The sequence below is a fragment of the Phascolarctos cinereus genome, unplaced genomic scaffold, assembly GCF_003287225.1.
Source record: "Phascolarctos cinereus isolate Bilbo 61053 unplaced genomic scaffold, phaCin_HiC Scaffold_3;HRSCAF=262, whole genome shotgun sequence".
NCBI classification, from domain to species: Eukaryota; Metazoa; Chordata; class Mammalia; order Diprotodontia; family Phascolarctidae; genus Phascolarctos; species Phascolarctos cinereus.
The window spans coordinates 162,813,969-162,840,906 of NW_027555736.1; the positions used below are offsets into that span (position 1 = coordinate 162,813,969).

Here is a 26,938-nt window from a genome sequence, read left to right on the forward strand (position 1 = left end):
GGCAGGTGCTATTATTATCATTTTAGGGAAGAGGAAACTGAGGCTGAGAGAAGTTAAAGGATATGTCCAGCATCACACAGTTATTAAGTGTCTGAGGCAGGATATATTCCCACAGATTGAGAAGAAGAAATGGTAGAGATAATTCGAAAGAGGGAAATGCAAAAGTCATTGTTTGGCTTTGGGGTGTATTATACGTTTCCATTTTCTAATTACTTTTTTGCTAAGGTCAATAAACAATTTAGTTTGCATCTCTAAGCACACTGATAGGCATTAGCAATTTGCAGGCTCTAAGCAATTAGCAAATAATTTTTTTTTAGGATGCTGACATCAACTTTCTTGCAACATAAATGTGTTTTGGTTAAAGAACCAGTATGGTTCACACTTAACAGAAATATCCTATAAGAAGAACCTTTCAAAAAGCAAACCTCTCTGACCCCACAGAGTAACCAAGAAAAGAGAGCACTTAGCTCTGGACTTGTATTTAGATGATAGGGGAAAACAGACCAGAGCTTATGTAAATACTGCACCTACCAAAAATGTTATACGTGCCCTCAACAAATATTTGTTAAATTGAATAATTCAATAGAATGCAGTTGTACTCCCTGAGAGTAAGAACCTTTTCTCTCATCTTTGTATACCATGAACTTAGCACAGTGGGCACACAAGTGTGCTTTTTTTTTTTAACAGCATAGCGGATATGGCACTGGATTTAGTCAGAAAGACCCCTCCGATACTGAGTAGCAGTGTGGCCCTGTATAAGTCACTTAACTTCCGTGTCTCAGTTTCCTCATTCCTAAAATGAAGGGGTCAGACTTGACAATCTCTAAATTTCCTTCCGGGTCTAAATGTGATCCTGTTCAACAGAAATAAGCTTGAGGACAGGGGCTGTTTCGTTTTTGCCTTTTTATCACCAGGTCTGATTACACAGCAAGCGTTTAATAAATGAATACATCCTTGCTGTTCCTTCCCATAAGACAGTCCACCCCACCCCCCTGACTCTAGTCGTTTTCACTGCCCTCCCCCGCCAAGATGGAATTCTCTAATTCTCTCCCCCTCCCCTTTTTTTTGGCTGATTGAAAAAAATAAAATAAAAAAGCCAGCCAAGCTTCTAGTACAGCAGAGTTGACTGCGTTAATCATTTATTCCCAAGAATCGGGTGCTGTCTTGATCAACTTTTGTCCCCAGGTAAAGGGAACCTCTCTTTCCACCTCAGTAAAGACTCTCATCTCTGGGCCAAGGGCTGTTAAATTACTTTATTTGCTTCCACTTCGGAAAGCAGTAAGGAGTCTGGCATCCAGATTGCCGGCTTAACCGCCCCATTCACTCAGCTATTCCCGGGCCCACAGACCTCTCACTGGGAGAAGAGGGGGATGGGACGCGAAGGATCGGAGGGAGAAGTGTATTTTCCATAAGAGCCTCTTACTGACCTGGCTCGGTATTTGGGAAGCGGCGGTTTCGGCAGAAGCCACCGCACCACCCTGCCAAGCAGCAACTTCAGCTAAAAGCAGCGGGCAGGCGCGAGGAGGGGCCCGGGAGGAGGGCTGCGCTTCTGGGATATTTAATGTAAGTCTTGCAACAGGCTTCAAAGAACGTTGCTCTCTCCTCCCCGCCTCCCATCCTCCCCCCGCACCACCCCCCCATCATCCCCCGAGCCCCAACCCCCTTTCTCTCTTTCCTGTTGCGTCCCAGCCCTCCGCCCCACGTTCTTCTTTCGCTGGCATAAACTGACCCAGAGCTGCTCAGCTCTGCTCAACCCTGCCGTGAGGTGCCGTGCGCTGCGCAGCTCCGCTCAGCTCCGGGTAGCCCAGCGGCGAGGGCGCGGAGCTGGGGAGCCCCAGCCCTGCGCTCCCTTGGATTCCGGGGCCGCTCCCCTCCTAAGCCGCAGGCGCTGCCGCCTCCGCCTCCGCCGTCTCCTCCTCGGGAGTTGCGCGCACAGAAGAGGCACCCCCCGGGACGCCCGCAGCCAGCCAGACTGTCGGCAGGGCAGACCGGTAGACGGGAGTCCCCGCAGGAGGGCGAGCGGCCGGAGGGAGTGCGCTTGGAGACCGGCCCGCAGCATGGATTCGGATTCCGGAGAGCTGAGTGAGGGCGAGCCCGTCTCCGCGGCAGGTAAGCTGGAGTCGCAGGGGTTGCTAAGGGGAGGAGGGGATAGGAAGAAGGGGGAAGGAGGCGGGGAGAGAAATCTCAGGGATTTCTCTAGCAGAAGGACTGGCTCATAGAAGGCGGAATTAGTTCTGTAAGATAGATTTTTTTTTACCAGCTGGTTGTGTGTGTGTGCGTACGCGTGTGCTGGTTTTCATCTTTCTTGGATCCCGACCAACTTGTTTAGTTGCAGAATGTGTCAGAGGTGCCAGTGTGGAGAGGTGTGCACTGGACTAGGGATTACCCAAGTCTTGTATTGGACTCTTCGTCCTCTGGAAGCAGGAGGGTGGGAGGGAATGTTTGGAAAATACTTGTAGTGTGCCGCATCAAGGATTGCAAAATATCTGCCCTTTGAATTTTCTTTCCAAATGCTGGCTTAAAGAGCCTTTAGGCAGAAGGGCTAGGATGTATAGCAGGTGACTCAGGTCTGAAGTCAGAAAAGAGAAAAAGGTGGAGTTTAGAACAATTCAGTGGAAAATGACAAGACGAGAAGTCCAATGCCTTGTGTATTCCGGTTTCTAGAATATACATATATATATTTCCCTCTCAGAAATATAGTTCTGAGTTTGGGTATATCCCAAAGCTCCAAGGTGGGACAGAAGGTATGTGAGCCCTCTTGGGGGAGAGGAAGATGAGGAGAGAGAGGTGTGTGCACTGTCGGGGTGGGGGAGGGTGAAGGGAACAGACCAGGCGGCTTTTTTAACCTTGGCTGAACGATGTAAAGGCTGAGGACAGATTGTTATCCATCCCTTCAACCCTCCCAAGGTTCTGAACAGGATGAATTAGGAAGTAACCAGCATCCTCTGGTGATCTGCTGACCATTCACCCTCTCCTGTCCACCCCCAGTCGTTATCATCCAAACATCAACTCACTCTTCTTCCTATTTCCATGACCATTCACCCACGCTCTAATTCACCAAATAATGCTCTCTCTCACCTAGTCTTCCCACGTATTCTTTTGAGTGTGAGGATCTGAGGATATATATAGAGATTTTCAGCCCTGGGGACTGGGAGATAGGGAGGAAAGGCAGGGAATAGAAAAATCGGAGGCTCCCATAAACACAGCCTCCAGTTATCATTGATTGATGTGTGCCAGGAAGGAGCCTCAGGCAACCAGAGAACCCATGCCAGTGGACCTGGAGTAACCAAAAACTACCCACAACACAAAGCCTTAAACTCATTCCCACAGAACGCAGATTCCTATACTGTGGCAGGTCCCTTGAGGTCCTTCCTATTACAGACAGAATCCTGGGCTGGTTCAAACTAAAGTTAAACTAGGGTCCAAAGATATAAACCAAAAGAGAGAGGGTGCCTACAACCTCCTAATGTGGCTCTGGTCCCCACACATGTGACAGGTGGAATGGAGCAGACTTCCCTGGTGTCTCCGACAGCTACTTGCTTATGTATTTGATCTATGTTCGTGCTCCTGTACATATATATCTGTACATCTCTGAGGCATGACCATAAATTAAGACCCATCCTCATATTTAGTTTAAGGAGTTGATCTCATTATGTCATAGTCACACCTTATATTTGGGTATATCTATGTGTGATCTATATATTAAGGGATGTATAGTATTTTAAGGATTTGGGAGGAGGTAGAGGGATGAGAGACACAGGGCAACACTTAGAATATTCTTCCAACCAAAGGAAAAGTGGGAAAAGGCACCGTATTTAGAGTCAGGACCTGGGTTTGAATCCTAGCTCTGTTCTAGCTATTAGTATAACCTTGGGCAAATTACTTCACATCTCTGGGTTTTAATTTGTCCGAGGCCCCACCCAGCTCTAAAATCCTGTGACTTGATCAACAAACCCTGCTGCAGTCCTTGTCCATTTAATACTGTGGCCTTTTGGCATGAGAGCAGGTAGGGGAAGAAGAAGAAAGGGGAGAGGGTCAGAAAATGAAAAAGGAGGGGAGAGAAAGAAGATGAAGGGATTGGAAAGGGAAAGAGGGAGTGGTAGTCTAGAGTAGTTCCTATCTTCCCAGATGAGGGAAAGAAGCAGATTTAAAGTATCTACTTGTGCCTCCAGTCCCTCCCTCCCTCCTTCCCTTCTCACTGAAGGGAATGCAATGCTTGTATATATCTATGAATAATGGTTATGTCAAGAGGACCCTGAAATTCTACCAGCCATTAATTAGCCAACTCATTTGGGGATTGGAGTTACATTTCTTCTGTCAATCATTAATTATTTGCTTGAACTGTCTACAGTCATTGAAAATATACTTTATCTCATAAGTGAAACAAGTATATCGTAGAATCTTAGAGTTAGAAGGTACCTCAGAGGTCATCTATTTTAACTCCTGCTAGAAGCATGAATTACCTGTATTACGTCCCTGACAGATAAATGGTTAGCCACCAGTGACAAGGAATTAACTCCCTCCTAACGCATCCTATTCCACTTTTCAACAGCTCTAATTTTTTTTTTTAATATTGAGTAAAAAAAATTGCCTCCTGGCAACTTCGGTGCTCTGGAGCCATAAAAATAATCTAAATGTTATTTCACATGATATCCCTTCACATATTTGTGAAGATAGTAATAATCATAGATTCCCCCAAGTTGACTCTTCTTCAGGTTAACTATCCCCAGTTCTTATGATAGAGCATCCTGTGACGAAATTTCAAGTCATCCTATAGCTTGATTGTAAATTTCCTCCTTCCTTGAGGGCAGAAACTGTCTTTTGCCCCTTTGTATCCTTATTGGGTAGCTTTAATGCCCAGCACATAGACGTTTCTTAATAAATGTTTATTGACTAACTGACTGAAAATGTACTGGCCCTTCTGAATGAGACATTGTAGCATATTGAGTAGAAAGGACCTTGGAGGCAGGTCCTGGGTTTAAATCCAGCTTCCAACAAATACAAATCACTTAATCTGTTGGTGCCCCAGGCGTCTAACTCTCTAAGACTATCAGTTACTGATGATTTGCCAATCCCCATCTGTGGAGGGAATTTCCACACTGGGAGGTCCCTACACCCCTCTTCTTTCTCCCTACTCCAACCCCCCCATAAAACAAATATCTGTAAAAAACAAACCACAAAACAAATATCTGTGAACTACTCACATACTTTTTGAGGACAGTTTTCATGAAGCATAGATCCATAATCTAATAAAGGATTATCCTTTAAATTTAATTACAAATAGGATCCTAATTAACGAATTTGCTAATAATTGTTCCCTGTTTATAAAAGCATAGAATCATACATTTAGAGCTGAAAGGAACCTTAGAGATCATTTAGTTTAACTTTTTCATTTTGTAGATGAGGAAACTAGCCCATATTTATAACTTTAGGTCTTTAGTGTGACTATATCCATTTGTATGTGAGTGTATATATGTGTATGTATCTATGTATATATGTCAGCATTTATTTTTGTAGATATATGAACTTTACTGTATTGATCTTAAACATTTATTTGTATCATCTATGCATGATAGAGGATGGGTACCTTTCTGAGTACATACATCTCGGTGTGTGTGTGTGTTTTCACATGCCATGTCAGTAGCTTTCAGGTTTGACTGTGAAGACTATCTTACTTTAATCCATAATCCCATCCCTTTCAGGACCACATTAAGTTATTGTTATTGTTGTTAGCTCCCCATCCTTCCTTTTTAGTCTTTTTTGTGGGGGGGGGTGAGGGATATCTTGCTCATACATCACCTTCATTACTAAATGTAACCCTCCCTCAATCTCTCCATCAGCCTCCTCAACCTCCAACCATCAGGCTTTGTAACAAAGAATGGGGGAAAAACAGTTCAACAAACCCAAACAACAAACTGACAGTGTGTGACAGTGTATGTAATATTCTACACCCGTAGTCTCCACCTTTGCAGAAAAGAGAGAGGGGTGCATTTTTTTTTTACTCTTCTCTAAATATTGACAAAGGTGAGTCAGAGCATCCATAGTTCTCTAACCCTGATCTTAGGCCCCTCTTCTCTGAGCATCTTCTATCCCCAGTGTCTGTCATACAAATTTCATGTCCTGTGACTGACTCCCTGCAACTTTGGGAAGGAGAAGGGGCTTAAAATTTTAATTTGTCTTTATGTGCTATTTATCCTTCAGGAAACATGATATTTTTGGATTGTAACATTTAAACTAGAGGGGCACCTAAGAGGCCATCAGATGCAACCCACTCATTATACAGAAGTGAAAACTGAGGGTCAAGAGAAGTGACTTTCTCAGGGTCACATATCTAGTAAATGTCTGAGACAGGATTAGAACTCAAAATCTTCAAGCACCGAGCTCTATCCTCTGTGCCTGTCTTTCTGCTTCTTTTAGAGCACTTTTGTATATTCCTAAAGTTTTATAGCTCCATGATTAGGAAAAAGCCAGGGTTTATGGAACACTGGACTCCTTCCAGAGACCCAAGTTGGCAGTCTTTCCACCAGTAAACCCACCATTAACCTCTCAGACATGCTAGAGATTTTTAGCTTTAGGGTGACTGAGAATTTTTCCTGAGAAGCAACTGGAGAATCAATATTAATGACCTCAGCCCTCCTTTTCTGGCTCAGAAGGATGCCATAACATACTCCACCCTTAGCTAAGGGAAGAAGAGTGTCCCTCAAACCCTCTCTCCCAGATTTTCCAGGCAAACGTATGGCCCATTGGCACCGCACTCTCTTCCCTGCTGTACAGTGGCTGAGATGAGCAATTTTTATGCACTGAAAATCAGTGCATAGAAATGCTTAATGCTGAGACTGAGTTTGTAGTCAAGCTAGGGAGCAGAATTCGCATAGCAATAGCTGCTATTCCTGCCCCTACTCCCCTCCAGGTCACTTACCCCAAGCTTGCCCATGTGGCCCAGTAAGAACAAGGTGAAGATCCATTTCTTTGCCTGTGTTTGTTGGGGGAAAGAGTGTTGGCTTAGTGGATTGTATGCTATTCTTAGGGTCAGGAATGCCTGGTTCAAATCCCACTTTAATCACTTAGTAGCTTTGTGACCCTGGGCAAGTCATTTAACCTTTATGCCCTCAGAAATTATCTAAAATTACAGGTTGCAGAGCTCTTGCACATTTATGTAAACAGAGTTGCTTGACTGGGAATTTGCAATGCCTGTCAAGTCACAGGACCTCAAAAAAGTGACAAGTGATCAGTGAACTGGAGGCAGCATCATGTGGATTTGGAATCATGGGACCTGGGTTTGAATCCTGGCTTTGCTATCTAACTGCCTCTGTGACCTTGGACAAGTTACTAAGCTCTAGGCCTCAGTTCCCTCTGCTGTGAAATGAGGGAGCTGAATCAGCAAATTTCTAAGGGCCTTTTCAGCTCTCAACCCAATCATTTTAGGAAATACTTATTAAACGTCTCATCCGCTGATGCTGTGCTAACTATTTAAGAGAAATATTATTCAGCAAATATTTGCGCCAGGATGTGATGACGAAGACACTTTAAAGTTAGTTGTGAAAGGATGGACATGAGTGACCCAGAGAAATATAGGGGGCATTTTTATGAACTGATTCAGATCCCAGAAAATTCTAAAGATGGACAATGGCTGCAAGAATGGAAATGAAGAAAAAATAACTGAAAGTCAAACTGAGCAAATGGAAAACCAATAAAATTACCACAAATAGAAAATGAAATGTGTCTACCTCATCATGGCGGTGAGAGGGGGACTGCTAGGACAGAATGTCACATGCAGTCACTGTATCAGTTGGCTTTGCTTAATAATCATACTTTGTCTTTTCTAGAGAGGTGAGGGAAGGCTGGTGTTTTTTCTTCCTGTTCCCAGAAATGGCTGTGGTAAAGACAAATGCATCAAGTAAATGTTGTTGTTGTTTTTTAAACCTAGTTGTGGGGAGATGAAACCAACACATCTGACATAGCTTTTTTTCAGTCATTTTTCAGTTGTGTCTGACTCTTTATAACTCCATTTGGAGTGTTCTTGGCAAAGATACTAGAATGGTTTCCCATTTTCTTCTCCGGCTCATTTTACAGTTGAGGAAACTAAGGCAAACAAGATTAAGTGACTTGCCCAGAGTCACACAGCTGGTAAGTGTCTGAGGCCAGATTTGAACTCAGGAAGATGAGTCTTCTTGACTCCAGCGCCAGCGCTCTATGCACTATGGCGCCGCCTAGCCCTCTAGATAAGAGCAGCTAAGTGTTAAACTGCATAGTGCTGACTCTAGAGGGAAATCATTTTAGATTAGGGTTCATAAGCCCAAAGATCTGAAGCTGCAGGTGACCTCAGAAGCCATTAGTCCCCCCTCCTCGTTTTACAGAAGAGGGACTGGGTGAGACGCTGGGGGGTGAGAGGATGTGCCTAAGGTCACATAGGTAGTAGTTGTCAGGAGGGATTTGAACCCAGATCTTCTGACTCCTGAGCCAGTGTGCCTTTTTCATGGTGCCACCATAGGGTCCCTTAGTTGTCAGAGGGGGCTCTAAGGAAGGGGGGGGACTTAAATGGGATTTGGAGGGGTAAAGGAAGGGAATATCTTGAGCAAAGACAGAAATAATTACAGCATAGATAAGAGGCACTGCATAGAATAACCTGACTGAAGTAGGGTGTGCTCCTAGGAGTAGGAATAGTGACTGGGCCTGTGATGTGATTGGTACTGAAAACTCCTCATGCCCTCTTTCTTTCAGCAACATGCCATAACCTACTTTGACCCCACACAGCTCTTGACATCGTCCTTGAAGTCTGAGCCATTAAATACCTTCACATACACATGAATGTATGCACACACACACAAACTACTCAACAAATATTAAAATCTACATCAATTATAGTTTTTTGTAATGCGATTAAATTACAGATACTAATGTCAGTTTATCAATAAAGATAGGGACTGGCCCAGTGATTTCAATAGTGTGAGAAATTCCTTCTACCAAAGCAAGTCAGAACTTTCTCTGCAAGGTGTAGTCTTAGAGAGTCACCTAGAGTAGTGATGTCTAACTCAAATAGAAATGGGCCAGCCAGCTAGGACCCCTTCAGGCAGCAGATTGACTTTGAAAACCACATATTAACATTATCTATGTTCTGTTGTATTTTTTTAATCTAGTTTGTTAATTATTTCCCAATTACATTTTAATCCTACCTCTTTAGGTTGTTGTGAAACCCAAATGAGATAATAATTGTAAAGCATTTAGCACAGTGCCTGGCATGTACTAAGCTTATAGAAATGTTAACCATCATTATTACTGTCATCATCATCACCATTATTGTTATTATTATTAGTTCATCTGGACTGATGCAAAGGTGTCACACATGAACCATGTTAAAATATAATGGAGAAATATTTAATAACACAAATAAAAATACAATAAAACATAGATAGCATTGTGTTTTAAAACTAAGTCAGTGTGGAACTAGAGGGATCCTTATGTCTGGATTAATAACCCCATTTCTATTTGGCACCACTGACCTAGCTTCCTTAGAGCTTCAGTGACTTGCCCAGGTCACATGGCATTTTGTGTCAGAGGTAGGATGTGAACCCAGGTCTTCCTAATTTCAAGGCCAGTTCTCCATCCACTCTTCCACTCTACCTTTCTCTGAAAAATAATGAGAAATAGTTAAATACGTAGACTGAGGCCTAATCCTAGAGGTTCTTGAAACCCAATCAATCAAACAAGCATTTATTCGGCTCCTGCTGTGGGAAACTCTCTAGATACAAAGACAGAAATAAAACCTGCCCTAGCCCTCAAGGAAGTGACGTTCTATTTGGAGAAACACATGTTTATAGATACAGAAGATGTACAAGGTAATTTCAGAGGGATGGCAGCTCCCAGAACCTAGGAGGATTGAAAAGGGCCTCCTGTAAGAGACAGTCAAGCTAAGATTTGAAGGGAGTCTAAGAGGCAAAAGTGAAGGCATATAGTATATTCTAGGCACCGTTGTTGTTCAGTTGTTTCAATCATGCCTGATTCTTCGTGACCCCATTTGGGATTTTCTTGGCAAAGGTTAGTACTTTTAGTTTTAGTTAGAGTAGTTTGCCGTTTCCTTCTCCAGCTCATTCTACAGATGAGGAAACGGATGCAACAGGGTTAAGTGACTTGCCAACAAGTCACACAGTGCATTAGTGCCTGAGGTAGGATCTGAGCTCAAGTCTTCCTGCCTCCAGGTATCCACATCACTACCTGGCTGCCCCATTCTAGGGATAAAAACAATCTTTGTATAAAGGTCCAAAGGAAGGAGACAGAATGTCATGTGTGAGGAACAAGCAAGAAGGCCAGTTTGACTGGACCACAATGTGAGAAGAGAGGAGTCATGAATAACAAGCCTAGAAAGTCGGGACCTGGCAGAGGAGTCTGGATTTGATGTGGTAGACAAAAGAAATCCATTGGGGGTTCTTGAGCAGGGAACAGGCATGGTGGAAGTGTTTAAGGAAGACTAGTCTGGCAGCAGTGCAGAGGAGTAGGGGACAGACGGAAGACAAGCTCAGCTGTGAAACTTGCAATAATCCAAGCATGAGATGATGAGGGCCTGAGTCACAGAGATAGCAGGGGGATAGAGAAGAAAAGGCTGATTTCAGAGGATTGGATGACAGGACGCAGTGACAGATTGGCTGTAGGGCATGAAGGAGACTGAGGAGCCAAAGGTGATTTTGAAGATTTCAAGCCTGGGAGGATGACAGTACTTCTGACAGCAATGAGGAAAGATAAAATCCATCTCCGTTGTGTTAAGCTTCTGCTGATAGCAAAACATCTGAGGTGGAGGTGTCTTGTAGGCAGTTGGAAAAAATATGAAGTACAGTTGAGATGTCTGGCCAGATGATCTCAATTCTGGTAGGAGGTAGGGCCATCCACTGAGACTTGGGGTGGGGGAGGTGATCAGCCCACACACTTCCATAACACTCTTAAGGTTTACAAAGCATTCTCCCTACTACAATCCCAGAGGGAAGGGCATTGTTTTCCCTATTTCTAAAGTTGGGAAACTGAAGGCCAGAGAGGTAAATTTGCAGAGAGAGAGGAATGGGAGATTTAATGAGAGAAGGGGTCTAGAATAACCCTCGTGGTAAATGCTGTTAGCAAGACAAAACTCTTCACGCTCAGGATCAGCTTACTTTCTCGGTCTTTACTCCGTATTACTCCACTTTGCACACTCAAAGCCCAGCTAATTATTATTCCTCACACATTACTCAGCTTGTCAGCAGATACTGTTTCACTTTTGGTTTTGTATCCCCAACACCCATCACATAAAGAATAGGTGCTTAGTAAAATGTAGCAGGTGCCTAATAATAGTACCTGCTTTTGATTATCTCCATTCCTTTGCACAGAATGACCCCCATTTCTGGAATCGAATGTATTCTCTCTTTGCCTCTGCCTCTTAAAATCCCTCATTTCCTTCCAAGCTCAGCCCAAATGAGACCTCCTGTTGGAGGCCTTTCCTAGTCTTCCCAGATGCTAGTGCCTCCCCATTCTCAATTACCTTGAATTACTTTCTAGATACAGGGTGTCCCAAATGTCTTAGTGTGGTTTTAAGTTGTTTTTATTTTTTAAGCATGTATCTTACATATAGTTCCCAGATAGAATGGATAGTCCATGACAGCATGGGTTGTTTTGTTTTTGCCTTTGTATCATGATGCCTAGTATATAGTAGCTTAATAAAACTGGTCGACTGATTGAAAATACAAAGAAGAAAGACAGACTAAGAATAACAAGCTGGACACCTTGAATCCGTGATGGACTGTGTCCAAGCTCTGCCTTTTCCTCCAGGAATGCTATAGAGAAGAGAAAAACAAACAGTGGGGATGACGGGGCACCCCAGTTCCTTAAAAGGTTAGGAAGGTAAGAGAGTTAAGACTTCCTGGGAAGCCGACGTTCATTCACCTAGCTGACCAAGGAGTCTTAGGTGGAATCTAGGTTCAGTGTAGTGAATGAGTGAAGAATAATAGGAGATGCTGAGTGATGAACTGAAAGTCTAAGTGAAGAAAGTGGGTGAATAGTGAGCAAGAATTCAAGAGAGAGCAGGTAGGGAGGTATTGGTAGAAGGGATGTCAACTGAGTTAAGTGATCTCAGACTGAGGAGCAGGGCCTTATGGTAACCAGGTCTAGGACGGGGCTTTTAACCTTTGTTGTCATAGACCCCTCTGGTGAAGACTTTTCAGAATAATATTTTAAAATACATAAAATAAAATATGTAGCATTATGAAGGAAACCAATGATGTTGAAATACAGTTATCAAAAATATTTTTTAAAAGATTTTTGAGACTCCACATTAAGAAACCCTAGCCTGGAGAGGGTGGGAGAGTTATGGTGATTGCTGGTGAGTGAATGATTTAGGTACGTGGAGATGGAGAACTGCCGCCTTAACTGCTTTGCTCATGCTGTTTCCCCCAGCCTGAATATTGTCCTCCTTCCCCTCTGTCTCTCCAAAATCCTGCCCAACCTTTAAGGCCTAGCTCTACCCAAGTTTGTCTCATCCTTAAATATGCCATTTTTTTTTCTATTTTTGCTCATTCTACTCATTCACCCTACCCCTAGCCTACATGTTCTCCATTTCTCCCCCCTACTAATTATTCAAGGTCTAAACCAAGCCTTTGTGGCATAGTGGAAAGTTTGCTGCACTTAGAGTCAGAGGACCTGGGTTCAAATTCAGACTCTCTAGCTAGGTGATCTCAGGCAAGTCACAGCCTCTCTACGCCTCATTTTTCTCATCCATAAAATGAGAGTGTTGGACTAGATGACTTCTAAAAAGCCCTTCCATGTCTAGATACATGATCCTGTGATAAGTTCTATCTCTTCTCTAAGCCTTAACCATTTTTTCAGTCTGTGTTGATTCCCCTCCACCCCCAGCTCTATTTCTTAGAGTTTAGATAGCTCATTTTGATATAAAAAATGGTTGATTCAATCTAGCTAACTAAATGATCCTGAAGAGGCCAGGTTTGGAGCAACTTTTCTGCTCAGATAGATGGCTCAGCAATCATCCATGAATGGATGATTTGATTAGGCATCTATGTAGAAGACTTGTCCCCATCAAAATTCCCCACAGAATTTTGGAGGCTAGGAGAACAAGCTGTGAAGACTTCAAAACCATATTAGTATTTTTTAAACAACAATGTTCATGGATGATTTCTAGGGAGAAAAGTAAAGCAAAAGAATTAAACTTTTTTTTTTGCTTTCTACACTATCTATTGGCCTACATATGTAAATCTTGGCTTTCAAATGCAAATCCAAAGGGAAGAACAAGGCAGAAGGAGCATTCATTCCATTCTACACGTATCCCTTGAATGTGTCCTATGTGTATATCACTGTGGGAATTATAGAAGGAAAGATGTGATCCTTGTCCCCACTGAGCTTACAGATTAGTTGGGGAGAGAAGGCAGACACATACAAAGCTAATTAATGGTATAGACAGTGCTGTTATGAGCAGAGAAAAGAGAAATCACTATTCAATCAAGGAAAACTTCCTGAAATATCATGTCTGTTTGCTGATAATATAGAAGTCAAGTTAAATCAATGCCTTCCCTAACTTCCTAGGCTACTCCAAACTTCCATCTCTCTTCTATACAATCTGACTATACCACCTTCTTTAAATTATTGATTAATTATTGTCTGTTGTCAACTGAGGTCATAGATTTGAAGCCAGAAGGGACCTTAGAAGCCATAATAATCCAAACTATTCATTTTTTGGAGATAAGAGAAACTGAGGTCTAGGGAAAGTTCATGCAGGTAATAGGTGTCAGACTCAGGATTTGAACACAATCTTCCTTGACTTTGTGGAATTGAACCCTCTTGACCATTCTTTGTTGCTGAATATTCTACCTTCTTATCATCAGAGACAACACACTTCTCTGACCTTTCTTTCTTATCCTTTCCCCAGTCCTTTGAAGTATTACCATTCTGTCTTTGGCCCTCTTTCAACATATTCTCTACTGTGACAAGCTCATTTACTCTTATTCGCTTGTTTCTGTAATGATGTCTTCCAAATTAAACTTTCAAGAAGACAGACATTTATACATGCCTACCTATTAAATGCAAAGTGTGGTGCTAGATACTAAAGATACAAAGACAAATACAAAAGAATCCTGGCCTTCAAAGAGCTTAATTTTACTTGAGCTAAAAATCTCAATCTCTAGCCTTGACCTCCCTTCAGAGTTCCAAGCCTACACCTCTGAACCACTTTCAGGATATGGCCACCTGGATGTACCATTAACACCTCAGACTCAACATATCCAAAAATCCCTCTTCCCTCCTTCACCTCTTCCTTCTCTACCTTTACTGTCTGTCAAAGTTACTTCCTACCTGTTGGAAACTTTGAGGTTACCTTTAACTCTTCCTTCTCATATCCAAAAGGGGATTCTGCCTCCATAGCATCTCTTCCATCTTTGTACCCTCATTACTGACACTAGTTGAGGCCCTCATTAACCATTTGCCTGCACTTACAATAGCTTCCTAGTAGGTCTTCCTGCCCTCTTTCCCTCTCTTGTGTTAGTGTAAAGGATATCTTCCTCTCCTTTTATCTCCCTCCCACTGTAAAAAATTAAAAGAGCAAAAATATAAAAAACAAATAAAAAGACCCCTTACAACAAACATACCTAGTCTACATAACAAATTCCCTCGTTGGTCATGTCCAAAAATGCATATCTCATTCTGGATTTTTAAGTCCATCACTTCTCTGGTAGAAGGTGTGGGTGGTGTGATTCATCTTCAGTGATGTTCTATGCTTTTCTACCTTAATGCCTTTGTTCACTCTTGTGCCTGAAATGTTCTCCCTCCCCCTCTTCACTTGTTGAATTCTTAACCATTTTTTAAAGCTCAACCCACACACCACCTCCTTCTTGAAGCCTTCCTTGATCCCAGGTTAGCAATGAGTTTCCCTCTCAGATCTCACATTGCACTTTGTTGTATATGTACCTCTTAATGATATTTTGTATTATAATTATCTATATGTCTTGAGGTTCTAGGATTTAGAACTGGAAAGGACTGCCAGATAGTCTCTTGTCATTAGAGACAACATAGTTCTTGGTTCTCCTAAACTATTCCTTCTCATCCTTCCCCCAGTCCTTTATAGTATGTATTCTCTGGCAGTCTGTCTTTGGCCCTCTTTCTATATATCCTCTCTTGTAAGCAAACTCATTTACTCTCATTTGATTGTTCTGTGAGGATGGCTTCCCAATTAAACTCTAGCTCAAAATGTTCTTTCCACTCTACTATGTTGTCTCCCTACTAAACTGTAAGTTCCATCAAGGCAGGGGCAGAGTTTCTAAACTTCCTACCTTCTTCAGCACCTAGCATAGTGTTTTACATAACAATGGATGGATGGATGGATGGATGGATGGATGGATGGATGGATGGATGGATGGATGGATGGATAGATAGATGAATGGATGAATGAATGAATGAAGCCAATTATATTAAAACACAGCCAGAGATGTGCTAGTAAATATTTAACAACCCATAACAGCATACATACATACATACACATACATGATGTACTTTTAAGTTTAATTTGCATTATTAATATTTTCTCCATCACTTTCTTAAGTCTAGACAATTACCAAAACAGTAAACCAAGCCTTGATTTGTAGTGGTTACTGATTTCTGAGGTGTAATTGTCAACTGAAAATTAACAATTGGCTCCCAGCTTGTACGACTGGCCCCAGCACACTCCTGAATAGAGCTATCAAAAAATTTTTTTAAATAAAAAAAGGTTCACAGACCCCAGGTTGGGAAACCCCTGGTGTAGAACCAGAAGGTACCTCAGGAACCATGTAATCCAACCCCTTCATTTTACAAATGATGAAACTGAGACCTGAGAGAGGTCACTCAGGCAGTAATGGCACAGGTGAGATTTGAACCCAAAGTCATCTAACTCCAAAGCCTGTGTTCTTTCTACCGCACCACAGCCATTATCATTATAGTTGATACAATCTGCCACATAGATTTCACTGTGCTTTGTTATATATGTTGTATTTATTTCTTCCTTGTACTTTCCATTCTCTTTTAAAAAATAAAAAAGCCTAGCACCTGCTTTCCAGTGCATTAGGAAAACTACATCGTCATTGCTTTCCACAGTGTTGTTTGTTCATTCAATCATTTTTTTTTGTTGAGTTACTATTAGCTCCTATTCGAATTCCCTTGCAAATCTCTGTAAAGGCACCACTTAGCTGATTTTTTTTTGATTTTTCAGTCTCTTGCCTTCTCTTCCCTTTTATGTAAAAATACTTGTGTAGGTGGGTGTTTGGTCTGTTTTCCGTACCAGTATAGAAGCGAAAATGATGAAGAGCCTAGAAAACATGTTTCCCTCAACAGCCCAATTAAAGAGACTTTCTAAGGCAAATTAAAGTCCTTTCCCCACATATATTGAAGTGTGCTAAATTAAAAATACCTTTTTAAAAATTGTACATGAAATGCTCTTTTTAGGCAGCTGCATGGCATAAATCCTGAGGCCTCTTTAGGAAAATGTAAAGCACTTCTTGGGTTTCTCCAGCATCACAGCCTGCGAATAAATTTGAGCCTGTTAATGGAAAATCTACTAGTGTGTGGACTGTTTAAAAAAAATAAAAAAGATCAGTTTGGCAGCACAAAAAGTGCTAGACACACCCTAATACAAACCAGCATTTTGTAACTCAGTTCTCACTCAAGGAAAAAAAAATCCATACTTCAATTGTATCCAAATTTTTAAAAGTTGCTGAAAAGCCACGTAGACAGCCCCTAGCTTCTGAGTTATATTTCCATCAGTAAAATATACTTCTACTCAATTCTTTTTTTGCCCCTCCAGGAAAACAGTTTAGTGAGTTTCTCTTACAAGGATATGCCAGCGATGGTAGCAGCTTGTGTTTATATGGTAGGAGAGTCAAATTGATACCTGTGGTTTTCTAAAGTGCAGTCCTAGAGAATCTATATACTTGAACCTCTGGTCCTTGCAGTCTGTGATTGATAGATTATAACTGCAGAGTAAACTTTTTTTTTAATAGAAAGAAGGAAGCAGATTGGGCTCCCTGAGCTGAGGAAAGCTAAGCAACTGTAGATTCTGCTTCTGCTCTGCTAATTCTTGACCTCCACCCTTACCTTGCCTTAGTTCCCTTTCTGTTTAGACAGAAATAAGGAAGTCTGGGACCAGAGGCAAGGGTGAGGTTTTCCAGAACTCAGGAAGTTGGAGCAGAAGAGCAGGCAGGACAAGACAGAGAGGTAATGAGAAAGACCAGGGAAGCAGCAAACCTAGACTCTTGTTTTGGCTTTGCTGTTAACTAGCTGGGTGACCTTAGACAAAGCTCAATATTAGCTTTAGTTAATTCTAGCTTAGAGTTTAAGTCTGTAATCTTTTATGTCCAGTCTCTGTTCTCCTGCTGCTGTTGCCATAAGGAAGAAAAGGCAGGCAGTGGAATGCAGTGCAAAGAGTGAGAAGATCTGGGTTCAAATGCATTTCTGTAGTCAGTAATACTAGCACCAGCAGTGCTGGAGGTCACAGCAATGCAAATAGCAGAGGCAGACAGGGTATTGGAGGGAGTGGCAGCCCTGGCCCTGGCTCTGGTTCCTACAACCGTGGCAGCCAAGTATGGCTGTTGGACAGAGCTTCCAGTCTGGAAGAGTCACTATGGGCCAGAGCCTCTGATGCTGATGATTTGCATTTCCTTGAGAAAGTCATTTGAACCTCCCTGGGCCTCAGTTTCCCCATTTTAAAATAAGAGAGGTGGCCTAGATCAAAGGGATCAAACATATAGGCCACAACACTCCTGAGTGTGCCCAGAACCAGGTTAAAATAGAATTGGGAAATATTTAATATGATAAATAAAATATAGATAACATTACATCTTAAAACTAAATCAATGTGTGACTTCGGGGATCTTTATGTATGGATGAGTATGGCCCCAAGTCCCTATTTTGAGTTTGACGACGCTGGTCTAGATGGTCTCTGAAGACCCTTTCAGCTCCAAATCTGTGATAACCTCTACTAAGAGTGAACTCACAATGTACCAAGTCAGGCCATTCAGTTTTGTGGATATATCTAATGTAGAGGTCTTAACCTTTTTTGTGTCATAGACTCCTCTAGCAGTCTGGTAAAGTCAATGGGCCTTTTCTCAGAATAGTATTTTTTTAAAGACATAAAATAAAATACATAAGATTACAAAGGAAGCCAATTATTTTGAAATAAATATATACTTTTCCCCCATCCAAATTCATGAACCTCCCTCCTCTGAAATCTGTCCTTGGACCCATTGGAAGTCTGGATCTGAGTTAAGAACCTCTGCTGTAATCATTAGGAAGATATACCTGACCTTGATCCCAAATCTGCATCTCTGCAACTTTCACTCACTATACCTGGTTCTGCCCTCTGGGGGCCAAGCAAAACAAATCTAATCTCTCTTCATCTCAGAACTCTACAAGTGACCCTAACCTTTAAGTACAGGAAACCTAGTTCCAGTTCTGCCACTGACCTCTCCTGGTCTCAGCTGCCTCATTTGTAAAATGAGACAGTTGCACTGGGTGGTTTCTAAAGGTCTTTTCTAGTATTAACAGTTTGTGAGTTCTATGAGATAGGTGTATGTAATCAAAACCTCACAGATAGGAATGAGATTTACTTCCTGAGAAATTTGAAAGACTTAGGCCTGAGCCCAGTACCTCTTTCTTTAAATATCCTTCATTGTGCCTATGGTGTGGGGCTCCCAGCAAGGTCTGGAAACCCAATTGAAGAGACCCTAGAGTTACTCTGGTAAAAAATATCTGATGTCTTCTACTTCAAATTTTCTGCTTCTCATTTCATAGTCTGCAAACCACAGGCAAAGGCCCTCATCACTTGTCACTCCACCATGCTGGACATTATGAATGAGAGACCCATGGGCATCCAGATTATGGCTTTGCCCCTTCAAAACTGCTTCAGCAAAATTTGGGTCTCCTGTCAATGAAGAAAATGAATTACTACCAGAGGATACGTAATAGGTGCTATAAACAACATATTACACATTCATTCCTTTCCTGCTCTTTGGAATTCAGATTGATTGGGATCCAAAAATGTCATCATAAAATTCAAATTTCAATAAGAAACATTAAATGGAACATTCAGTAACACATAATGCCTTCTGCTCAATTGTCTCTCATCCAGAGGCACCTTCTGGCTTCCTCTTCATCGTTTGTTCAGCTCAGGAAAATGGTATTAGCTAATGATTTATCCTTCCTTCTAGTAAAATTAACTAAAGTTAGAGGTTAATTTATTTTGTTGCTGTTGTTGTTTTGGGGGGAAGAGGATCCTAACCTGTGAGTTCATCCCAGGAACTCTTGAGTGTGGAAACCTCTCCACTGATGCAAATCAGATAACCATTCTATGACTTGTCTTGGGGAGCCTGTCTTCAAGAATTAAATAACTTGCCCATGGTCATAGTATAGATAGTATGTATCAGAGTCAGAAATGGAATCCAGATCTTTCTTATTCAAAGTAAGGCTATTTACTGTCTTTGCCCACATTACCTCTCCACCTATTATGTAATGGCCTAAAATTAGAAAATGATATAGCCTTTCAGTGTCAATAAGTCTTCTGTGTCTACAAGTATATATGGTGTTTTGAAAGATGTTTTGTTTCTCTTTTATAATAAAGGACAGGCATAGGTCCAGTTTACTGTTTAAAATTTCATATCCTGAATCCATATGTATTCAGAGACTTAAAAAGCAAACTACTTTGGCATTTTTGTTGAATTAATCCATTTACCAAAGTGATGCATTAACAAGTTTCTATCCCTGCTACTGATGCAATGCCCAGAATTTGTTAGCTCTCTGAGACTGGATTTTTAGACAATACTGAAGTAGGGAATCACATAGGAATTGCCACAAAGGAGATGGGACCACTTCAGAGAATCAAAAAAGTCTTTAGATTGCCTGCCTCCCCTAGGTCCTGAAATATCATGGGAGTGGGAAGGCAATGGAATGAACAGTCTGTGAAGGAGGTGAGCTACTGCTGAATTGCTTGTGGAATTAAGAGATTTATAATGTGGGTTGATGAAATCTCCCAGCACCCCTAGGTGATTGATGCTGCTTGTTGGTGCTGAAATAGGCAGTATAGAGTCTGGGGTGAAATGGAGAAAAGAGTCAAAGTCAGGAGAAGAGCTTTCTCTTGATTGTTAGAGGACTTAGTAAAGTTGCTTAGAAGAAAAGAAGGTTTTGTGCTCAGAGAGATGTTTATGTATGCCTTAGCTGGAGGGTGGACTTCAAAGTAGGAGAAAGGAAGAGTCTTTGCTTTTAAGGAAGAAAGATTTAAGGGTAGAACAGAAAATCCTGATCAGGAGAGCAGAAAGGGTATTTGATTTTTATTCTTTATCAGGGTGAATTTGCATTGGATTCCATTACAATAGAGGTAGATTATTTGATTTTTTTTTTTGAGGGACATGGAGGAGATACAAGATGCTACTTCTATCCTATTTCAAAGAGAAAGGAAAGGAGTCATCATAAGGGTTTAAAATATATACAAAAAATAAAAAATAAGGATAATGAAGGAGGATAAATACAAAAGTTTGACATGGTTTTTTGAGAAATACTTCAAAAGTTCTAAAGTTAAGAATGAGATGAGTCAGAGGAGAAAAGTTAAGAATAACAAAAAGGATTTCATAAGCTACTTTGGAGGGAAAAGGAGTATTAAGGGAGGGATAGGACTGCTGCTTAGATTGATGGAATGATAACTCATGACAGAGATCTAAGCTGTTAAACTCTATTTTGTTTCTTTTTTTTCTCCTGCCAATGGGAATGATCTTAGTTAGTAGTGAAAAGAATAGAATAAAAATTGTTAACTGGGGATTGATACTGAATATAGTTGCAGAATTATAATAGCTAACTTTAAGGTTTGCAAAGCATTTTATAAATATTATCTCATTGTTTCCTCACAACAACCCTGGAAGGTAGGTGTTATGAGGAAACTGAGGCAGACAGCAGTTAAATGACTTGCCCAGTTAGTAAGAGTATAAGCCTTAGACTCTAAGCAAGATTTGAACTAAGGTCTTCCTTACTCTAAATCTATCACTACAGCCATTGTGCTACCTGCCTCACTCAGCCAAATCAGGATAATTTATTTGGGGAACAAGGGAGGCGGTAGAGATGTATGAACTCTACATCCTTTATGTAGACCCTGACTCAAGCTGGTCCTCTGGTAGTTTAGATCCAATATTAGAATCAAATGAGACATTCATGGGTCATTCAACAAGTAATAGAAGGTTTTCTTAGACAAAACATAGAAAAGCTACTTAACAAGGATATAGTATAGCATTCAGCTCAGGTAGAGCCTCTTTGCCTCCATAGGAAATGAGTCAACAGAGCAGGATACGGTGACTCATGGACCTTGTGGCCTGGGCTAAGACCAAAGGACCACTATTCCATGTTGTCATATGATCGATGTGAGCTGCCTAAAGTATTTTTTAAAAGAAGCTCACAGGCCCTAAGTTAAGAATCCATGCTCTAATCTCTCCACCCCAAATCATCTCCACTTTCTTCCTATCAGAGGCCCTGATCCTATAGCTACCTAATTCACCTATCTATTGCTTTCACCTTTGCCATCTTAGGCTATTGTTGTTCTCTCATTGCCCAGTCTTAACTAAAGGTTAACCTCACCATCCGCTTTCTTCACTCCAGCTTATTAGCTGCTGAACATTACTGGAGGATATCACACTACTATGCCGATTGGGTCCAGTACATATTGATATTGACAAATCTCAAATCTGGTTTCTCATAGCTAGATGGCAAATTCAGTAACCATGGAAAAACTACTTAGTCTCATTCAGCCTCAATTTTCCCATCTGTAATGTGGAGACAATAATAATTGCTCTAACTACCTTACAGAGTTGTCGTGAGGAAAGCACTCTAAAGTTGGCGAAGTATAAATATGAGCTATTATTTTTTACTATTTTCCCAAGATCATACTGGTAGTCAACTGGGAATGGAGTCTGGATCTCCTGGCTCCTCATACATCATGCTGCCTTCCTCTCCCTCCACCCTCTTTGCCCACTCCAAAAGTATCAAAGATAACGAATCATTCCTGGAGCTGACAACCCTGGTTCTCATTTGTCAATGCAATTTTCTTGTGTTTTCTAATACTGTAAAGGAAACAATCATTGTAGGAGTCAGTAGCAGCTGCTGTGAGATTGATAGAAGATGTTTTTGTACCCCTGGTTCCTTTGATGTCCTACTCCAGGGATGTCAGAACAACAGAATTGACAAACTTCTCAGAAAGAAGATTCCATGCCTGCCAGAGGGATTGTGACTTTGAGTGTTTGTGAGAAAGTGTATACTGATACGGGTACTGATGGGTTTGTGTTTGAGCTGTACTTGCGTGCTTATTGAGTCAATGTCAGGAAGCCTGGACAAGCACTCATCTGAGTGAGTCAGAGGGCCTAAGGAAGGAATAAATGAGGAAGAGAGATCTGTAGTCTGACCAGAGACAGTTCCAGGGGTGCAGGTAACAGTTTATAGGGTGGAGAAGAGGGGAACAGTCAATTTTTAGGCAGAGCTGCAGTAGAAACATTAGTGTAATTGAAACTTATATCTAGTATTATTGAGTTAATTAACATACAGAATCAGGTGAGAAAGTATCATAATTAACTTTAAACTGAGAATTCAAGGACAAGCCTAGCCCAGGAGTAGGATTGGAAGAGTCTAGGTTATGGTACCCAAGTATAAATGTATGAACCTCAGGTGTTGTGTTCTCACCCACGCACAATAACCTGAAGAGAATGTTTTTTTTTCCCTTCTACAAAGAAGAGTAGCTGAGGTTAGAAGGAAAACAGACCCAGTGGTGAAGCTCTCAGGGGCAGTGCTATACCCAGATTAGACCTTCAAGAGAAGGGCACACAAAAGGCAGACAGAACCAAGTGGGAAAATCAATAATTAGGTGTGGAGACAGCTAGCTGGATCTTGAATGATAGAAAGAGACACATCGTGACTTGCCTGCCTAAGTGCAAAGGTAGCATGAGGGTTGGAGGGATGGAGCCAGGGATGGGACATGTGGGAGGGACCAATGATAAATGGAATTTCTGGAGGACAATAAACTGGGAGGCCTACATCCAGGGCCACTCAGGTGGTGTCCTGAAATCTTATTAGTTCCATACTCATGACCTAAGAGGCAGACAGAGCTCTGGAGCCTAAATGTGTGGGTGAGCCAGAGGTACAAGGGAAAGTGTTGTAGACTGAATCATAGGAAACTAACTGCCAGATGATGTAGGAATCTTTTGGGGGTTAGATACAGCCTATTAAGAAAAGGTAAACCCCTATGTGGATGAAAATGGATACCAGGATACAAGCAGTATTTTTTTAAAGGCGACAGAACAATTTTTAAACTTTAAAAATGTAATGAAAGTGATTGTGAAAGAGTACAAACAGGAGGTTTGTAAAACCCCCCACTCAGATGGTCAGGAGGTGATTTGGCAATGTAGTTGAGGAGCCAACAAAATAGTCATACTGAATCTAACAAAACCTCTTCTTCTCCCTCCCTCTCCCCAGTGTGGGACAGAAGTAGAAAACAGAGCTAGAATACTCATATTCCTCTTTTTAGACACTAATAGCAAATAAAGATTGATATGATTGGCGTTGTAGAAATGTGGTCAAAGACAAATAAATGGGACACTCTCCAGAGCACAGACTGGTTGCCAAGTCAGAGTAGCATAGTGGATACGGCACTGGACTTGGAGATTAGTGGGATCTGAGTTCTAATCCTGTGTCAGGCACTTTAAAATTATGTGACCCTGGGCAAGTTGCTTAACTTCTCTGAGACTTGGAGGTTGGGCCTGATGACTTACAAAGCCCTTTCCAGCTCTAAACCTATGATACTATGATAGGAAGGAGAGACTATGGCAGACCATGATAATACTGTAAAAAAAATCATATTTGAATAAAAGAGTTGCAGTAATGGTTAGAGACAACAAGGTATAGTAGGAAGAGCCGGGAGTCAAGAAACCTAGGTTCTCTCCCCACTGTGGCCACTGTGTGACCTTGAGCAAGTCACCTCTCTGGGCCTCAGTTTCCTCACTTGTAAAATTAACTACCTCCTTTAACTGCCGCTACTGCACATCTATTATATAATGTACTGAACTCCTGCAAAACTTCATTCTTTTCTTATTTCTTTCTGCCTTGTGTTATAGTTACGTGTGTATATGTCATCTCTCTCCAAATAGGCTGTAAGTTCCTTGAAAGCCACGGCTCTTTATCTTTTGAAGGCTCTGAGTAAATATTTGAGTCCAATGAAATTGAAAATTGATTTTCAAGCAGTGACTCCCAAAGCGCTGCAAGATCCCCAAGAGCCTTCTGAATCAGTAAGAACAAACTGAGTCATGTTCAATAATACCACTTGAGTATAAGATGGCCATATTTTACTCTAATCCACTCCACTGATTTTCAGTGATTTAGAAATTCCTGAAAAAAAAAAAAAGAAATTCCTGGTCACCAGGAAGGAATCAAGCATTTATTAAGCACATATTGTGTCCAGGTACCATTAGGTATCAGTGACCACATTCTAAATCATTGAAAATTGGTTAGGTGTCATTCGGTCAACACATATTTATTGAACATTTGTTCTGTATCCAGCCCTGTGCTAGGTTTTCTGGGGATATAAAAGCAGTAAAATAAATGATCCTTGTTCTTAATGATGTAATCCATGTAGAGAAATAAGGATAATATAGATGAATAATTATGGACAAACTCAAAAATATCGTGAGCCCAAATGAAGGTCATAAACTTCAGTATAAGCTGGAGTAGGTCAGAAAGGCTAGATGGAGGAGGTGGGATGTGAGGGGTGCCTTCAAGGTTAGGATTTGGGTAGTGGAGGGGAGAGAACATTCCCAGTATAATTGGGTTGGAAACGGTGAACAAAGTTTGGGAGTCTTAGAGACTTAGTATATGTGAGGAGCCATGAAAAGACTGGATTGACTGGAGAATAGAATTTGCATTGAGAAGTATTAAGTAATAAAGGGAGGGGTTTTTGTTTTTAAGAAACACCCCACACACACCCCTTCACTATATAAAACCAGCATCATTGGTGGATGAAAAAGAATTGAGTAGCATATATTATTACTCTTGTAGAGAGCATCTTAGTCTAATTTAATTTTTCCCTTTCTCTGTAGGCCCTGACTTATTTAGCTCAAAGAACCTTGCCCTTCAAGCACAGAAGAAGATTCTGAGCAAACTAGCTAGTAAAACCGTGGCCAATATGCTCATCGATGACACCAGCAGTGAGATCTTTGATGAGCTCTACAAAGTCACCAAAGAACACACTCACAACAAAAAGGAAGCCCACAAGATCATGAAAGACTTAATTAAAGTGGCCATCAAGATCGGGATCCTCTACCGAAACAATCAGTTCAACCAAGAGGAGATGGAGATCGTGGAGAAACTCAGGAAGAAGCTAAATCAGACAGCCATGACCATTGTGAGCTTCTATGAGGTAGAGTACACTTTTGATAAGAACGTGCTTTCCCAACTCCTGAATGAGTGTAAAGACCTGGTGCACGAACTGGTAGGGAGGCACCTGACTCCCAGGACCCATGGACGCATCAACCATGTCTTCAATCACTTTGCAGATGTGGAATTCCTCTCTGCCCTCTATAGTCTGGATGGAGAGTGCCGAATGAACCTCAAAAAGATCTGTGATGGAGTCAACAAATTGCTGGAGGAAAAAATTCTTTGAATTTTTTCCCCTCCATTTCCTCTTTCTGGATTTAAAATGACAGTCACTGAGCGTCTCTGATGAGCAACAGCAGCAACAATAACAACAACAATGGAACAAAAACCCTGTGAAGTGTATCGATTCTCTGTCTCGTTCATCTAGCAGATGCTAGCTTTATTCTGCGTCCAGGTGTACTCCCGGAGCTCCCTGATGTGGGATTTTTAATGTGTGTCTGTTTGTTTGGAAATGCTTGACATAAATGGCATCTCAGAGACTCGTTAAGGAGAGTTGATAACACATCCCAAGTGGGGAAACTACTCTGTTGAACTACACCAAAATCAAGGGAGACCACTGATTCAGCTTTTCTGAGTGTGTGAGGGGTGATCAGTTCAGGAGGGTAAGAGGGAAAGAACAAAAGAAACAAACAACTGGCTTTTAAATGTCTTCTTCTGGGTGTGCAAGATTTTTAAAAATAGTAATAATAATGACCTAGAAATTTAAGGAAATACAGCCTTCCAACACAAGAAAATATATTCTCCCCAGTCCCCCCCCCCAAGCAACAACATGAGTTAGCATATAGATCAAAGACTTGCTGTGGGAAGTAAATATGCTTTCATTACTTTGGGCGGGGGGGGGGGAATAGTGGAGTTTTCTTATTTCAAATGTTATAGTACTCCATAGGGGACAATTTCCTGAGGATATGTCAATAGTCCCTAGTGAGAGGTAATGTCCCTTCTATAGCTGTCCCTGAGAGATACACACATCTCATATCTGTGTGTGGGTAATCAGCTATGGTTCAACGAAACTCTACCTGACCCAGGCGTACAACTAACAAATAAAAGTTTATACAGGTGAAAATCAGGCAGGAAGAATCCCTTTCCTTCATTCTCGACCTTCCCAAGTTTCACAGAACCATTTTTTGGGGGTCCATTAAACTGAACAGCCCTTTGAACAAAGGAGGAGCTTGGGATTATGATTCAGAAACAAAAGCCACCTGCCATGAGATGCTTCCCTATAATAAGAACAGTGGAAATGACAGGAGAGAAATCCAGATGTCAGAACACATGCCCCACTCTCTATTCTCTGGAACAAGAATGATCATACTGTCTCAGATCGTGGTCCAAACCAGCCTTGTAGGCTGTCTCTGGTAGCAGTACTCGTGCATGGATGGATGACTTGTGGGAGGTCATGGTTGCAACATCAGCCAAAACAGCAGTGGTCCAGATGCCAACTAGTCAGACTTGAATTGCTCCCATTGTCAAAGTCTATTAAACACTTCAGTGAAAAACA

At 41.5% G+C, this 26,938-nt stretch overlaps 1 protein-coding gene across 1 annotated transcript; it reads left to right on the forward strand.

The window, feature by feature from the left end:
- The first annotated feature begins 1,649 nt into the window (after window positions 1-1,649).
- Window positions 1,650-26,938, forward strand: TNFAIP8L3 (TNF alpha induced protein 8 like 3). The gene is made up of 2 exons (XM_020984502.2): window positions 1,650-2,109; window positions 25,107-26,938. Exons 1-2 carry the CDS (start codon window positions 2,058-2,060, stop codon window positions 25,667-25,669), a joined length of 615 nt encoding a protein of 204 aa, XP_020840161.2. The 5' UTR covers window positions 1,650-2,057; the 3' UTR covers window positions 25,670-26,938.

Excerpts from the sequence above, each read along its gene's own strand:
- TNFAIP8L3 (XM_020984502.2), top strand. The coding sequence starts at position 2,058 with ATGGATTCGGATTCCGGAGAGCTGAGTGAGGGCGAGCCCGTCTCCGCG. Across the intron at positions 2,110-25,106 it reads CGAGCCCGTCTCCGCGGCAG|GCCCTGACTTATTTAGCTCA; the intron begins GTAAGCTGGAGT and ends CTTTCTCTGTAG.